The 18,330-nt window shown below is 38.2% G+C and overlaps 1 protein-coding gene across 6 annotated transcripts in view; it reads right to left on the reverse strand.

The window, feature by feature from the left end:
• The window catches only part of APAF1 (apoptotic peptidase activating factor 1), a 93,131-nt gene that overhangs the window by 21,068 nt on the left and 53,733 nt on the right, over positions 1–18,330 (reverse strand). For all 6 annotated transcript variants that reach the window (XM_081247961.1, XM_081247960.1, XM_081247962.1 and 3 more), the window contains 5 exons: positions 14,695–14,823; positions 11,970–12,095; positions 7,149–7,268; positions 5,008–5,124; positions 3,211–3,336 (listed from right to left, as the gene is read on the reverse strand). In XM_081247961.1, the coding sequence (XP_081104087.1) occupies positions 3,211–3,336; positions 5,008–5,124; positions 7,149–7,268; positions 11,970–12,095; positions 14,695–14,823 (618 nt within the window). The remainder of the gene's footprint in view (positions 1–3,210; positions 3,337–5,007; positions 5,125–7,148; positions 7,269–11,969; positions 12,096–14,694; positions 14,824–18,330) is intronic.

The raw sequence follows: 18,330 nt of genomic DNA on the forward strand, positions 1-18,330 counted from the left end.
ACAGCCAATATCGTTCTCAATGGTGAAAAACTAAAACCATTTCCACTAAGATCAGGAACAAGACAAGGTTGTCCACTCTCACCCCTATTATTCAACATAGTTTTGGAAGTTTTAGCCACAGCAATCAGAGAAGAAAAAGAAATAAAAGGAATCCAAATTGGAAAAGAAGAAGTAAAGCTGTCACTGTTTGCAGATGACATGATACTATACATAGAGAATCCTAAAGATGCTACCAGAAAACTACTAGAGCTAATCAATCAATTTGGTAAAGTTGCAGGATACAAAATTAATGCACAGAAATCTCTTGCATTCCTATATACTAATAATGAAAACTCTGAAAGAGAAATTAAGGAAACATTCCCATTTACCATTGCAACAAAAAGAATAAAATACCTAGGAATAAACCTACCAAAGGAGACAAAAGACTTGTATGCAGAAAACTGTAAGACACTGATGAGAGAAATTAAAGATGATACAAACAGATGGAGAGATATACCATGTTCCTGGATTGGAAGAATCAATGTTGTGAAAATGACTATACTACCCAAAGCAATTTACAGATTCAGTGCTATCCCTATCAAACTACCAATTGCATTTTTCACAGAACTAGAACAAAACATTTCACAATTTGTATGGAAACACAGAAGACCCCGAATAGCCAAAGCAATCTTGAGGAAGAAAAACGGAGCTGGAGGAATCAGGCTCACAGACTTCAGACTATACTACAAAGCTACAGTAATCAAGACAGTATGGTACTGGCACAAAAACAGAAATATAGATCAACGCAACAGGATAGAAAGCCCAGAGATAAACCCACACACATATGGTCACCTTATTTTTTTTTTTTTTTTTTTTTTTTTTTTTGCTGTACGCGGGCCTCTCACTGCTGTGGCCTCTCCCGTTGCGGAGCACAGGCTCCGGACACACAGGCTCCGCGGCCATGGCTCGCGGGCCCAGCCGCTGCGCGGCATGTGGGATCTTCCGGGATAGGGGCACGAACCCGTGTCCCCTGCATCGGCAGGCGGACTCTCAACCACTGCGCCACCAGGGAAGCCCTGGTCACCTTATTTTTGATAAAGGAGGCAAGAATATACAATGGAGAAAAAACAGACTCCTCAATAAGTGGTGCTGGGCAAACTGGACAGATACATGTAAAAGAATAAAATTAGAACACTCCCTAACACCATACACAAAAATAAACTCAAAATGTATTAAAGACCTCAATGTAAGGCCAGACACTATAAAACTCTTAGAGGAAAACATAGGCAGAACATTCTATGACATAAATCACAGCAAGATCCTTTTTGACCCACCTCCTAGAGAAACAGAAATAAAAGCAAAAATAAACAAATGGGACCTAGTGAAACTTAAAAGCTTTTGCACAGCAAAGGAAACCATAAACAAGACGAAAAGACAACCCTCAGAATGGGAGAAAATATTTGCAAACAAAGCAACTGACAAAGGATTCATCTCCCAAATTTACAAGCAGCTCATGCAGCTCAATATCAAAAGAACAAACAACCCAATCCAAAAATGGGCAGAAGATCTAAATAGACATTTCTCCAAAGAAGATATACAGATTGCCAGCAAACACATAAAAGGATGCTCAACATCATTAATCATTAGAGAAATGCAAATCAAAACTACAATGAGGTATCACCTCACACCAGTCTGAATGGCCATCATCAAAAAATCTACAAATAATAAATACTGGAGAGGGTATGGAGAAAATGGAACCCTCTTGCACTGTTGGTGGGAATGTAAACTGATACAGCCACTATGGAGAACAGTATGGAGGTTCCTTAAAAAACTAAAAATAGAACTACCATTCGACCCAGCAATCCCACTACTGGGCATATACCCTGAAAAAACAATAATTCAAAAAGAGTCATATACCACAATGTTCACTGCAGCTCTATTTACAATAGCCAGGACATGGAAGCAACCTAAGTGTCCATCTACAGATGAATGGATAAAGAAGATATGGCATATATATACAATGGAATATTACTCAGCCATAAAAAGAAACCAAATTGAGTTATTTGTAGTGAGGTGGAAGGACCTAGAGTCTGTCATACAGAGTGAAGTAAGTCAGAAAGAGAAAAACAAATACCATATACTAACACATACATATGGAATCTCAAAAAAAAAGGTTCTGAAGAACCTAGGGGCAGGACAGGAATAAAGATGCAGACGTACAGGATGGACTTGAGGACACGGGGAGGGGGAGGGGTAAGCTGTGACGAAGTGAGAGAGTGGCATGGACATATATATGCTACCAAGTGTAAAATAGATAGCTAGTGGGAAGCAGCCACGTAGCACAGGGAGATCAGCTCGGTGCTTTGTGACCACCTAGAGGGCTGGGATAGGGAGGGTGGGAGGGAGGGAGACGCAAGAGGGAAGAGATATGGGAACATATGTATATGTATAACTGATTCACTTTGTTATAAAGCAGAAACTAACACACCATTGTAAAAGAATTATACCTCAATAAAGATGTTAAAAAAATTAAAAAATAAAGAACATACAGTAGGCTTAAGGCCTCTAGATCCACAATCCTTTGTTATGGTAAACTATTCTTTTTTTTTTTTTTTTTTTTTTTTTGCGGTATGCGGGCCTCTCACTGCTGTGGCCTCTCCCGTTACGGAGCACAGGCTCCGGACGCGCAGGCTCAGCGGCCATGGCTCACGGGCCCAGCCGCTCCGCGGCATGTGGGATCCTCCCGGACCGGGACACGAACCCGCGTCCCCTGCATCAGCAGGCAGACTCCCAACCACTGCGCCACCAGGGAAGCCCTAAACTATTCTTTTTTCACAGGATTTTATCCCTGTAATAAACATCTTACTATTAAAGAAAGAATGAAATTATTTCACTTAGATTTTACTACTGTAAAGTAAAATAGAAATTACATAAATGTGGCAAAAAGTATATTTATTGATTCAAATCCAAATACAAAGGCAGGTGGGAGAATTCAAATGAATCCTTGATTTTCAAAATAAACAATCTCCCACTAGAGGGTTCTGAGTCAAACTGCCTGCCTCACTCACAGAAAAATACGGGTTTTATTTATGCCCATGTGCATAATCTAAAGGGAAGCCCAAAATAATCTGATCTGAAAGTTTAAAATACATATCAGACTTGAGGCATAATCAAAGTGTTCCTTCATTAGAGTCAGCATTATGTATGTTAGAAGTTCAACCTCCCTCTCACCTGAATTGCAGAGTCATCAGAGCTTGAGATAAGAGTCTTTGCATCAGCTGTGAACTGGATGTGCCGTACAGTGTTCTTGTGCCCAATCCTGGATTGGAAGATTCTGTTGTTTAGGAGTTCTAAAATCTTCAAAGTAAAAAACCAGAGAAAATTAATACAAAGAAATTCAGCAACACCCAGGCATTACAACCCCAAAATATTAAATCGAATCTAGACTACAGAAGGGTATAGAATTTCCATCTCAGTGCTTTCAGTTTAACTAAAGATACACAAATGAATGGCACAAATACAGACACGCACATCTATGCACACACACACATACACACCCTAAAATAAAACATTCACTGAAATGACCAGATGGCAGTAGGAACCAGTGGTCCTTCTTGAGTATTCAACTACCCAATTCATCAAACAAGTAGCAGTCTGAGCTCAGCCACCAAAAAGAAAATGACATTTAAGATGGATGAGAAGGAAGAAAGAAAAAAATCCTGGTTGAGAGATAAGGCAAGCTCTTTATAAAACAACACAGAGACAATGCAAGATAAAGGATGATGAGGGAGACAGGTAAAGGAAAAGAGCATACGAGCAGGCTGGGATGCAGTACACTGAGGAGACTTGAAAGGGCTAAAGATTAATACGCCAAATACAGAGAATAAGAAAGTAGAAAAGAACTCAAAAAATAACAACTATGTCAAAAAGGCTTTCAAATAAACTCACACCAAAAAAAGTAAATATGTACTAAGTAAGCACTAGGGATGTAATGTACAACACGATAAATATAATTAACACTGCTGTATACTCTACATGAAAGTTATTAAGAGAGTAAATCCTAAGTGTTCTCATCAAAAGGAAAAATATTTTTCTGTTTCTTTGATTTTGTGTCTACGTGAGATGGTGGATGTTCACTAAACTTACTGTGATAACCATTTCATGATGTAAGTCAAATAATTATGCTGTATACCTTAAACTTATACAGTGCTGTATGTCAATTATATCTCAATAAAGCTGAAAGGTAAAAAAAAACTCCTCTTTGTGGGGCAATATGGACTGGAGAATATTTGTGCAATTCCTTACGACAATGAATCCAAAGTAAAATAAATGTGGCTAGTGGCATAATTAATAAATTAAGAAACAATTCCAAAAAGCTCAGGTGAGAAAAGGAGTCAATATTCTTTGAAAAACTATTATGTAGCTAGAGAAAATGTGCTTTCATGATGAATTTCACTTGTGATGAAATCACTTTTTTCCAAAATGATTTTTATTATACTGTCTTTTTTTCCTTACAAACTGATTTCATTTTTATTTATTTGATCTTATTTGATCAATTAAGGATTTCAGGTGGTAAACTGGTGTACTTCTAATACCAAAAGTAGAACAGCGAGGACTGGTGAAACAGGTAAATATAAGGCACCTGCACTGATATTCCCGATGAACCTGATCAGAACCAACATGGAAACAACTTACACCCCTAAACGGCCAAGTTTCTAAGAAGAGAAAAAATGCTTTTTGCATAGTTAGCTAAATCTCTGACAGTGTTTGATATATTTGGAGAACAGCAAGACAACTGGGCAGAGAACAAGGAACACAAAAAGACAAAAAGTATGAGAAAGAATAGTAAAAGCAATATGAAAAATATACAACCAATAGGATTGTAAGATTATTTTTAATCTAACAGAGGAACGACTAATTATCATAGAAAGATTTATTTAGTATATAAGTCTACAACGCCAGGTGTATCATTAATTTTAAACAAAAACTATACTCCACAGAATGCCTCTGCAGAAGAGAACTGAATACCCAAATGGCTCCATCTTCGCCTCCAAATGCAAGGTACTGAAGATGTGGACTTAAGCAACAGCAACTCACTTGAGCTTCAGTCAGATAATCAATCTGACCTGTGTTTCCATTAATGAGCTAATGAAAAATAAGTCACAATCAGGTATTAGACTGTAAGAGCAGTTTTTGTTCTTTAGAACAGAGACTTCAACTGAAAAAAATAAAATGAATATAACCAACAAGAGCTCCCAGGGGGAACAAGAAAACCCTATTCTATTCTCAGCAGCTGCATTTAGCACTTCACACTTCCGTTTCATTTCACTTTTGTGGTTCATATACATTTTTGTAAAATAAAACAAGCTTTAAAAGGTTTAAAAAGCAGCTGCTGTGCCCACCACCTGAGACACATCTGATTTGCAATCCCACAGCTAGCTCCACACTGTTTCCCATTTCTTCACAAAGCTCATTTTAATAGGGCTATAGTTTATTAAAATACACTTCCCTGATATTTTTCAAGGGGTTTGGTGAAACAGGACTGAGACAGACATTACATAAAAAGACAAATTAAAATTAAAATGGGTTTTATATCCTCCAAATTACCAAACAGTGTAAATTAAGATTTTTTTCCCCTTTTTCTTTTGGGAGGAGGAGGCATTGGAGAACAACCCATTAGCACAATTTGGGTTGTAATGCATAGACTAAGAGTACCAAGTTTCATAACCTGTACCAAAACTAATGATTATTCTTTAAAATCCCACTAATAAAAATACCTTATCACTCAACTAAAACATGTGACCTGGGAAAATATTTCTCAATCTTAACTAACTGTCAGATCTATCTAACTACAATTACAACCTAAAAGTCTTGAATTATTTTTCAATATGAAATAAGCAGTCACCTTCGTTTCAGGTACAAAGATTATAGGGTCAATCAATTAAGATAGCTTTTCCTTTACAATATTTTACCTGGCATGTTCTGATCGATTAGACATTCAAAATGAAGACTGAATTACTAAAAGGTGAATATCTTCTTTCCCTCAAAAATCAATTTCCATACTTTTTTAAGCAGTGACTAAAAAATGTATGTTCACTTAAATGGAACTATTACTTGTCAGTTTAATTGTCCTCTAAACTCTCCCACAGTCAATGACATAGAATAAAATACTTTTATAGTCAGATGACTTCTTGAAGTCTCAGTTATGACAACTATTAAAGAAAGGTTGCACAAATCTAATAAAGGTAATATAAGCATTGAACTTGACAAGAAAACTGTAGTGGAAAAAAACCCAAGTGGAAGAATCAGTCTGCTAAAAATCAGTAATGAGGAAATCACATTCAATTCCACACCCCAATTCATCCCAGAAATACAGGGCATTAGGAGCTCCTCATCGACACATTAAGGACAATAGTAAAGCTTGTAAAATACAAAACAAGCCATATTTAGAGGTGTCTCACAGCTTGACTCTGACCCTCACAGCAGACGAGAAGAAATTACCACACGCCATAGACAGTTTATTCCCAGATCTCTGCTTCCTGAGTTTGGATTTCACCTTGACTCTATAAAGCAGCTTACAGATTTTTGAAAATGAAAAGGACCTTACAGGTGAAGAAAGTGAGGTTCAGAGAAGTGATGCTATTTACTCAACATCACAGAACTGGCTGACGATAAAGCTTGAACTTGTACCTTGGTCTCCTCAGTGAACAGTCACTATTCCCTCTACTACATCAAGCTGAGCTTTGCAGCTTTAGAACTTGTTAAGCTCCATCCTACCCTGTCAGTCTGTCTCAAGCTCTTGCTACATCTCACACTTTCCATGTGCGTGCTCCCTCTATTTCTCTCTTCTCTTCTCTATTCCATTTCTCTCTTCACTCTAGTTCCATTCCATTATTTCATCTCATTCTCTCACATGTTCTTGCTCCCTGTCTTCCAGTTACTAACAGGAGAGGAATGAGGTAAAGCAAGGTATCACCTTGTTTAATTCTAAATACTAGCATATGTGAGCCTCAGCTCAAGACCCACATATTTATAAAACTGATACCTACTGATCATCTGTTAGATACTATACAATTACGCATGATCAAGTCCAAAAACAAACAAGAAAAATTTTGAATTGAGAGTTCAATCAAAACACTTTTTCCAACTATTTTCTAAAAAATACTCACCTGCAGACGTTTTATATCATCAACTGCAAGAACCATCACTTCATTTTCTTGAAACACAACATCTATTTCTTGCTTTAACACTATAGCAGAGTTCTCACATACTTTCTTTGTCTCCCAGAGCTGATTAAGAAATTAAAATACTAAAGTAAGATAACTGCATTCTCTGAAATAATGCAAAGACAAGTCTTAATCTTAAAAACAATATACAATCATACTTCACTCTCCAAATGCCTATAATGCTAGAAAATTTCAATTAGATTATAATTCAACAATAAAAATTTATTAATTACATAGTATAGGAAGAAGCAGTTATTATTAAGAGTAATGAATGCTAGAATCAAAATGCCTTAGTATGAATTCTAGTTCTACTGAAAGTTGTGACTTTGGGCAGATTACTTAACCTGGTGCTGCTCAAAGATAAGGACCTCTTGCTGTTTCTCACTGTTTGATACCAAGATAAGGAGCAAATCCGCTATATCACTAAACACACTGTTAACAGTATGCTTATGATACAGTTGATTTTTTTAAACAAGACTTTCTTGATGAAGGAAGCAGTGCACTGATTTACATTCTGGCTCAACCTTATTGAGACTGGCAGTTTAAACAGCACTAACTTAAGCTTTCTGTGACTGTTTCCTCAGCTGCAAAACAGGATTGCTATGAGAATTAGCAAATTAACACAGGCACAGTACTTTGCCCAATGTCTGACATACAGTAAATACTAAACAAATTTTAGCTAAACACAAATTTGTACAAGACACTGTATTAGATGCTACAGGGACAAACCAGGGTCTCTGGCCTCAAAGAGCTTATAATTTAAGATGTGTGAACAAGTCTGAGGGGCAGTGAAGCATTAGTGGTAAAGAGTTTTAAAATAACTCTGTGCTGGGAGATCAGCTCTGTGCTTTGTGACCACCTAGAGGGGTGGGATAGGGAGGGGGGGAGATGCAAGAGGGAGGGGATATGGGGATATATGTATACATATAGCTGATTCACTTTGTTATACAGCAGAAACTAACACACCACTGTAAAGCAACTATACTCCAATAAAGATGTTAAAAAACAAAAATAACTCTGTGCTTAAATTCAAGGCACAATTTGATAAGTACCATAAGAAAATGACACACAGTCACATAGCATTAAAGGAGAAAGACATTCCTCCAAATGGAATACTAGGAAAGGCTTCACTGAAAGCTTGAGGGGACTTGTAGGTTAGGATTTCGACAAGGAGAGATACAGAGAAGTGGGTTATTCCAAACATAAGAAAACACATAGGGCCCCCCTGGTGGCGCAGTTGTTGGGAATCTGCCTGCCAATGCAGGGGACACGGATTCGAGCCCTGGTCTGGGAGGATCCCACATGCCGTGGAGCAACTGGGCCCATGTGCCACAGCTGCTGAGCCTGTGCTCCGGAGCCCGCAAGCCACAGCTTCTGAAGCCTGAGCACCTGGAGCCCGTGCTCTGCAACAAAAGAAGCCACCGCAATGAGAAGCCCGTGCACTGCAACAAAGAGCAGCCCCCGCTCACCACAACTAGAGAAAGCCCCTGCACAGCAACAAAGACCCAACGCAGCCAAAAATAAATAAATAAAATAAATATTTTTAAATACCTTTAAAAAAAAAAGAAAATACATAAGCAAAAGTACAGAAGCAGGGAAGTACGGGGTGTTTGGGGAAATGTGAGCAATTCAGTGTAGGTTACCTGTAGGAATAAAACAGAAGACAGACTGGTACAGAATAGGCTGTACTGTAGAGAAATTTAATGGCAGACTTTGGAGTACGTATTTGTTGGGTTGGCCAAAACGTTCATTCAGTTTTTTCCGTAAGACGGCTCTAGTAGCACTTAGTTGTCTTTAACTTCATTCGAAACAATTTTGTTAGACTGTATGTGACAACTGCCATATCAGCATGCATTTTTTAAAAAAGACATCAAAATTGGTGAATTTTTGCGTAGCTATTTTAATACTGAAGATGGAAGAAAAAAGCAACACTTTGGGCATATTATGCTTTATCATTTCAAAAAAGGTAAAAACGCAACTGAGGGCTTCCCTGGTGGCACAGTGGTTGAGAATCTACCTGCCAATGCAGGGGACACAGGTTCAAGCCCTTGTCCGGGAAGATCCCACATGCTGCAGAGCAACTAAGCCCGTGCACCACAACTACTGAACCTGTGCTCTAGAGCCTGCGAGCCACAACTACTGAGCCCACGTGCCACAACTACTGAAGCCCACGTGCCTAGAGCCCACGCTCCGCAACAAGAGAAGCCACGGCAATGAGAAGCCCGCGCACCACAATGAAGAGTAGCCCCCACTCGCCACAATTAGAGAGAGCCCGTGCACAGCAATGAAGACCTAACACAGCCAAAAATAAATAAATTAAATACATTTATTTTTAAAAAAAGAACGTAACCGAAACGCAAAAGAAAAGATTTGTGCGGTGTATGGAGACGGTGCTGTGACAGACCAAACATGTCAAAAATGGTTTTTGCGAAGTTTCGTGCTGGAGATTTCTTGCAGGATGATGCTCCACGGTCAGGTAGACCACTTGAAGTTGAGAACAATCAAATCGAGATATTAATTGACAACGATCAATGTGATACCATGCGGGAGATAGCCAACATACTCAAAATATCCAAACCAAGTGTTGAAAATCACCTGCACCAGCTTGAATATGTTCACTGGTTTAATGTTTGGGTTCCACATAAGTGAAAAAAACCTTGATCATATTTCCACATGCAATTCTCTAGTGAAATGTTCTGTTTGGGACGAAGTGAGAGAGTAGCATGGACACACATACACTACCAAACGTAAAATAGATAGCTAGTGGGAAGCAGCTGCATCGCACGGAGAGATCAACTCTGTGCTTTGTGACCACCTAGAGCGGTGGGACAGGGTGGGTGGGAGGGAGATGTAAGAGGGAGGGGATATGGGGATATATGTATACTTTTAGCTGATTCACTTTGTTGTACAGCAGAAACCAACACACCATTGTAAAGCAATTATACTCCAATAAAGATGTTAATTAATTAATTAATAAAACAAATTGTGACAGGCGATGAAAAGTGGATACTGTACAATAATGCGAAACGGAAGAGATCGTGGGGCAAATGAAGTGAACCGCCAACAACCACACCAAAGGCTGGTCCTCATCCAAAGAAGGTGATGTTGTGTATATGGTGGGATTGGAAGGGAGTTCTCTATTATGAGCTCCTTCCGGAAAACCAAACGATTAATTCCAAGAATTACTGCTCCCAATTAGACCAAATCAAAGCAGCACTCAGGCTTCCCTGGTGGCGAAGTGGTTGAGAGTCCGCCTGCCGATGCACGGGACGTGGGTTCGTGCCCCAGTCCGGGAAGATCCCACATGCCGCAAGTGGCTGGGCCCGTGAGCCATGGCCTCTGGGCCTGCACGTCCAGAGCCTGTGGTCCGCAACGGGAGAGACCACAACAGTGAGAGGCCCGCGTACGGCAAAAAAAAAAAAAAAAGCAGCACTCGACGAAAACTGTCCAGACTTAATCAAGAGAAAACACACAATCTTCCATCAGGATAATGCAAGACCACATGTTTCTTTGATGACCAGGCAAACACTGTTACAACTTGGCTGGGAAGTTCTGATTCATCTGCCGTATTCACCAGATGTTGCACCTTCGGATTTCCATTTACTTAGGTCTTTACAAAATTCTCTTAATGGAAAAAATTTCAATTCCCTGGAAGACTGTAAAAGGCACCTGGAACAGTTCTCTGCTCAAAAAGATAAAAAGTTTTGGGAAGATGCAATTATGAAGTTGCCTGAAAAAATGGCAGAAGGTAGTGGAACAAAAGGGTGAATAAGTTGTTCAGCAAAGTTCTTGGTGAAAACGAAAAATGTGTCTTATTTTTACTCGAAAACCGAAGGCACTTTTTGGCCAACCCAATACTTTGGTAGACAAGGGAGCTACTATCTGTTTTTGAGCAAAAACGACATGACTGGGGGCTTCCCTGGCGGTCTAGGGGTTAAGACTCTGCGTTTCCACTGCAGGGGGCACGGGTTTGATCCCTGGTTAGGGAACTAAGATCCTACAAGCCACTTGGCCAAAAAAAAAAAAAGAAAAGAAAATTACATGACTGTATTGTACATGAGGAATATACCTTGCAAGCAACATGTAAAAAACCAAGAAAGAAAAGACTTGTAGCAGAGGCTAATACAAGAAAAGCAACAACTAATGAGCACCTAAACTTGAAATGGAAAAGTAGAAATAAATGATAGAAAATGGAAAGGTATCAATAGAATCCATTAGAATCGGCAAGTAATTGGATGTGGGAATTCAAGGTAATATAAAGAGTCAAAAGTTACTCTGAGGGGCTTCCCTGGTGGCGCAGTGGTTGAGAGTCCACCTGCCGATGCAGGGGACACAGGTTTCTGCCCCGGTCCGGGAAGATCCCACATGCCATGAAGCGGCTGGGCCCGTGAGCCATGGCCGCTGAGCCTGCGCGTCCGGAGCCTGTGCTCCGCAACGGGAGAGGCCACAACAGTGAGAGGCCCGCGTACCACAAAAAAAAAAAAAAAAAAAGTTACTCTGAGGACCCAAATGTAATATATTTAAATTAACCAAAATACAGTTTAATCATTGGACTTCTCCAGCACCTGGACCGTGGTAACACTCAATGAACATGTACTGAATGAATGAGACTACTATAGTTCACATAATAGCTCTTTTCAAGGATAAATATGAAACCGGCAGTTTCCTGTTTTACTTCCCTCAATACTGCCCATCAATTTCTTAACTAGGATATTTAGCTTACCATCATTAAATGTCTAAAATGAAAATCTCAATATATCTCACCCTGATTGTCTGGTCATCAGAAGACGTCAAAAATGATGATCCATCAGGAGAAAACATCACACAATGGACCCAACTTAAATGTCCTCTACAATCAGCTACTTTTAAACATGAGTCCATATTCCACAACTACAGAATAAACACAACAAATAGGAAATCACATTCATAAGCATTTTGAATACATCAAGAATATTAAAAATAGCAAGAATGATCCAGCAATTCCACTTCCATGAATATAGCCCAAAAATACATTAGCAAAAATACAAAATAACTTGTGTGGATTATTCACTGCATTGTTATTTTTAACAGCAAAAAACTGGAAACAACTCAAATGACCATCAATAGGGAACTAACTGAATAAACTGCATTAATCACAAAATGGGATAATACGCAATCTTAAGAAAGTAATGAGAAAAACACCCTGATAATGACTAGTCTCTGGGTTACGTTGTTTACATCAAAAAAGCAAAGAATGGTATATACATTTCTGCAGAAGGGTATATATGTTTCTCTCTCTCTCTCTCTCTCTCTCTCTCTATATATATATATATATGCAAGCTATACTAAATGAGATAAAAAACAAATATGTGACTCTAGAGATGGATACAGATGTGATATACATATAGATGGATATATAAGGCTATATATTATACATATAGATATCTGTTTATACATGCAAAAAGAAACATTAGGATGTTAAGACAAAAACGGTTACCTTCAGAAGGTAGGGAGGGAAAGTGGCAGGGAAGGGATAGGGATGAAAGTCAGACTTCCCTGAATAAAATTTATTATAAAGCTTTGATTTGGAGCCATACAAACGTTTTATCCATTTTTTAAAAATCAATCTAAAACAATAATAGGATGAACATAAGTGGTTTCCATATTTTACTTTCCACTGTCATCTAATCCTCATTTCAAATGACTGCAGAACCCTAAAACCAATGAATGTACTAACTGTACATGTATATACTTCTCCTGTTATTCATGCTTATTACAAATTGTCAATGTCTATCACTAGCCTGGCTGTATTTTGTCCTGAGTTCTGCTGCAAATTACTCAAATATATTCCAGTCTAATGTATCATATGTGCCTGAGTTCCTCTCATTACATTCTGAATTACAGACCTACTTTATGATTTCAGAACTAGCATGGACAAAACAAGTACTTCATCACATGCCCAGTAGTTTTCAATCAGTGAGTTCTATGGTTACCAATTCGTTATGTGAAATTTTCTCTGCCTTATCTCTGGAGTCCAATCTAGGACATACAGAGCTAAAGGCCAGAAATGAAAGTGGTTCCACAACTGAAAAATCTCCCTTGAAAATCCTTTCTCTTCCCTTCTTGCTCTCTCTCATCATTTCTTTGTCACTCACAGCCTCCAAAACTAAGTCCCTATATTTCAAGAAGAAAGACAATGTTTCCAGGAGATTTTTAAGAATAGCAAGGGGTAAGGATTTTAGAAGTGACAGGGAAGGCCAAAAGAAGGGTTGCTCTCCCACTCCTCCTAAAATCCAGACAAAACCCAGGAAGTGGAAATTTCCAACCACGCCTACCTTGAGGATCTACAGGTAAGGTGTGAGATCTCCTAGTAGCTCTGAATCTTTCGATTCAAGGCCTCTGCTGAAGAGAACACTGCCCACAGCACCTACTCTCTCCCATTGTTGCAAACAGGACTGGAGCTCGTTCACACTCACTGCCTCTGCTTCCAGTGGGAAGATTCTCACAGGGAAGTTATTCAGTGTTAGTTGCACTGCTGTACTCAGAATTAGGAGGAGCTTACAGAGCTTATCCACTCACTCTCATCTTGTCTGTATCTCCATGCTGAAGGGCTATATAGCTCAGCCACTCTCCAGCCATACCTTCAAGTATAGGGCAAGGTTGATGAACTCACTAAAAAATCACTGAAACAGGCTCAGAACACTGAAGAAGTGCTTGCCATAGTCAAGCTTTCTTTGAAGGTAGCCTGTGAACCAAATGAATTTCCCTATTTTCCAAATAAAGGCCCATACCCATCTTCTTGGACTGTAATCACAAGGGGCTTCAAATTACTTGGTAGTAAGCTAAATTCAAGGAATGAGTAGTAACAAAGCTTGGAAAAACTAATCCATCTATGGAGAAAAAATATCAGGGAATTCATTGCTTTTGAAAAAATTAATACAGCAACTCACTGGGTAGAATTCTTCTAGGTATAGACACTGAGTATAAAATCCATCAGGTTAAGGGCAAAATTATAAATATAAACAAGAAATCATTTTATTCAATAGTGCTTAGCAATGAAAATTCTAGGTTAACCAATTCTAATCTTAACTTCCGGAAATCTTACCTTTCTCAATGATCTAAGAAATGTGAACTGGACTCATTTCTCATCGTTTCCTTTACAGAAGAGTCTGTGCCCATATTTAAGAGATGCCATGTTTCTGCCTAGGAAACCAATGGTCATGCCATTGTTTCCCCAGACCTTGGCACATACTGACTGTTCGATAAATGCCTGATGCTATCTGTCACTCTCTGTTTACTGTCAAACCAATTCTTCAATCACTGCTAAAGTATTAAAGCTGTCAATGTGGCTTAATATCCTAAAGCTAAAGGTCATTATGCTATGAAGAAAACACTATAATTTCTCAAGCAAACATCCTCACCAGTTAATGGTTTAATTTAAGCAACCCATTCTTTGTCATCCTTGTACCTCTGAAGACCCAGACTTCACTGAGTAAATTCAACTACTCACCTCCACGCAGTACTGGGGCAAAGCCACCACTGCCAAATGGTTATGAGGGGAGAAGTCACAGTACTGGACAGTGCTATAATGGCCTGTGTGGATTTCTGCCAACAGGCCACTGGTGTGAATGTCAAACAGCTGTCAACATAAAATAGAGAGATATCTATAAAAGTGAATATGTTAAAAGATAAGCTATACCCAAAGTGAATCTAAATTTATTTCTAAAAGAATACCCTCCCATTTCAAACATAGAGTGTAAGTCCTAAAAAAATACTACAATTACTGATAATTGGCAAAATTATTAACTCATTAAAAAGATATAAATTAATATACATATACTTTTTAAATACTGCTCATCCTGAAACATGTTTCCTATAAAGGAAAACTTATCACAGATGATCATGCTAGCCTATAGAGAAATAAAACCTTTGTGAATACATGAATGGACTAGCCAAATTAATATACAGAACAGTTCTCCCTAATGCTCGTTTATTCAAAAGAGAAAATGTCTACTCAAAATGAAGATGATAAAAATAATATAGGGCAGAGGCTTACTAAAATGAAATTAGTTCAATCATTTCTATTTCTCTTCAGAGCCCAAATTACTCCATTATCAATCATTTTCCCATTTTTGAACCACAAAAAGCTATTTTTGAGTAATTCAAACTTCATTTCAATTTTTGGAAGATGTTTACATGATGAATATACTCTTCCAAAGTTTTTGCCAAATGATAAAAACGTTTATACCGATATACAGTATAACGATTTAAGGCCAAGCCATAGTCTTCAGGAAGGGAAAAAGAAAAGTTTCCAGTGGAAGCCATGAAAATGTTTTGTGAATGCATAGCCCTGTGAGCACACATAGACGGTAAGCAGAACGGCATCAGGGGCCAACAATAAATGACAGGAAATCATACTTAAAATGCTTCCCAGGACAAGTTGTTCTTAAAAATTAGTGGCTGACAGTCATAGAGGAAACTTGGCAAGTACGGAATAGGCAGCTGTCCCAATTACTGGGTAGCAAAAAGACCTAATAATAGGAGTGGGCTAATAACACAAGAGAATTGGAAAGAAATAGAGGAAAAGAATAGAGAGACCAAAGAGTAAGAACTGGAAGCTACATGTCGTTAAGGGTAATCTTAGGGTAGCTTTATTTTAGCATGGTAAAATAAAGAGCTGGCCTATAGATTTTTAAAACAGGAAAACATTTCACACAATATAAAATTATTTTCCTCTCTCACTGGACAGATAATTTTAAACAAATTTTGCTCAACACCATTAGTCATTAGGGGAATGCAAACCAAATCATAATGAGATGCCACTTTACACCTAATATGATAGTTATAATTTTTAATAATGGAAAAAAGCAAGTGTTGGCAGGATGTAAAGAAACTGGAATCCTTGTACACTACTAATGGGAACAGAAAATGGTACAGCCACTACGGAAAGGTCCGGTGGTTCCTCCAAAAGCCCAGTATAAAATTACCATACAACCCAGAAACTCTACTCCTAGGTATATACACAGAAGACCTGAAAACAGGGACTCAAACAGAGACTTGTACACTAGTTCTTGTGGCATTATTCACAATAGCCAAAAGGTGAAAACAACCCAACAACAAATGAATGAATAAACAAAATACAGTATATCGGTATAAGATTATTACTCAGCCATAAAAAGAAATGAAGTTCTAACACATGCTACAACATGAATGAACCTTGAAAACGTTATGCTAAATGAAATGAGCCAGACCCAAAAGGACCAATATTGTACGACTCCACTTATATGAAATATCTAGAAAAGGCAAATTCATAGTTTAGATTAGAGGTACCAGGGGCTGAAGAGAGAGAATAGGGAGTTACTGCTTACTGGTTACAGTGTTTCTGTTTGGGACAATGAAAAAGTTTTGGAAAAGTAGTGATATCTGCACAAGATTGTGAATGCAATTAATGCCAGTTAATTGTGTATTTTAAAATGGTTAAAAGGCAAATTTTACAAATCTTCACATCTTGTAAACGTAGTGGCTCCTTTCTGTTCTTACGGACTTTAACATACTTAAAGACAAAAGGAGATATTTTTCTTTGGTTTCCTGCTAAAGGGGTAAAAACCTATAAGCAACCAAGATCCAATGGTCATAACTACTAGATCAATAATAATAATATAAATGGCCCCTCAGTTTTTATACAGCTATATGTGTGTGTGTATATATATATATATATATTTTTTTTTTTTAGATTTATTTTATTTATTTTTGGCTGCACTGGGTCTTGATTGCTGTGCGCAGGCTTTCTCTAGTTGCAGTGCGCAGGCTTCTCATTGTGATGGCTTCTCTTGTTGCAGAGCATGGGCTCTAGGTGCGCAGGCTTCAGTAGTTGTGGTGCACAGGCTTCAGCAGTTGTGGATCGTGGGCTCTAGAGCGCAGGCTTAGTCGTTGTGGCGCACGGGCTTAGTTGTTCCGCAGCATGTGAGATCTTCCTGGACCAGGGCTCAAACCCGTGTCCCCTGCATTGGCAGGTGGATTCTTAACCACTGCACCACCAGGGAAGGCCCCAACTATATGTATATTTCAACTGTGTTCTTTAAAACTGTAATCTCTTGGGTGGGGGAGATAGGGAAAGGTTGATAAAAGGATACAAACTTCTAGTTATAAGATAAATAAGGTCTGAGGATCTAATGTATAACATGGTGACTATAGTTGATAACATTGCATAGTATAAGAGAGTAGAACTTAAATGTTTTCAAAAAAAAAGAAAAAGAAAAAAGGCAAATACGTGAGCTGGCACGTGTTAGTTGGCTCGATGGGAGGAATCTCTTCACAGTATACGTTTATCAAATCATCACATTATACACTTTAAATATTTTACAATATGTCGATTATACCTCAATAAAGCTTAAAATAAAATAGAATAAACTTGTAATATCTCTTATTTAAGTCTTTAAAATTACCATCAGAATGGGATGGCACTGAGCCCTAAATCAGAAGACCCGGCTCTCCAAATCACAGTGTAACTCTGGATACATTATTTGGCTGCTCTGAACCTCAGCTGCCTCATTATTATCATAGGGCTCTTGCAATCTGCTGTGCCCTTTGTATATTTATATCAAAAGAAATTATATGTAAGAGCACTCTGAATACTACAAATGTAAACTATCACTTGAATTGAATAAAGAAACATTTCCTTGTCGTTTACCTTTCTTTGCATATCTTCCTCATTTACTTCACAGAAATTTCACGAACTTCTTCAGTTGTTGATAAGTATTTCTCTCAGTCACCAAATCATAAAATTTTACGGCTAAGAAATAACTTCAAAAATCACCTAAACCAATGTATTTCAAATGGGGAAAGGGGAGAGAGTAATGCAGAAAGCATTCCATCCATATTTTAGATAAATTTGAGAAACACTGGTTAAACAACATAAATTGTTTCTTTATTGTAGGACTCCGGAGTCCTTAAATATGTTTGTACACACTGAAGTACCTCTAATAGCGGAAAGTAATACGTAATATTTCCCAAACCCGTGACCATGGAGACCTTTCCTCACAAGGCCTACGGACATTCCCTGAAGCGTAGTTCTGAGAACTATGGGAGGTTAGAGCATCTGCCCAAAATAGTTCAGCTATACTTTATATCAGTAAACAGTATAAAA

This window comes from Mesoplodon bidens (assembly GCF_964165515.1).
Source record: "Mesoplodon bidens genome assembly, chromosome: 11".
NCBI classification, from domain to species: domain Eukaryota; kingdom Metazoa; phylum Chordata; class Mammalia; order Artiodactyla; family Ziphiidae; genus Mesoplodon; species Mesoplodon bidens.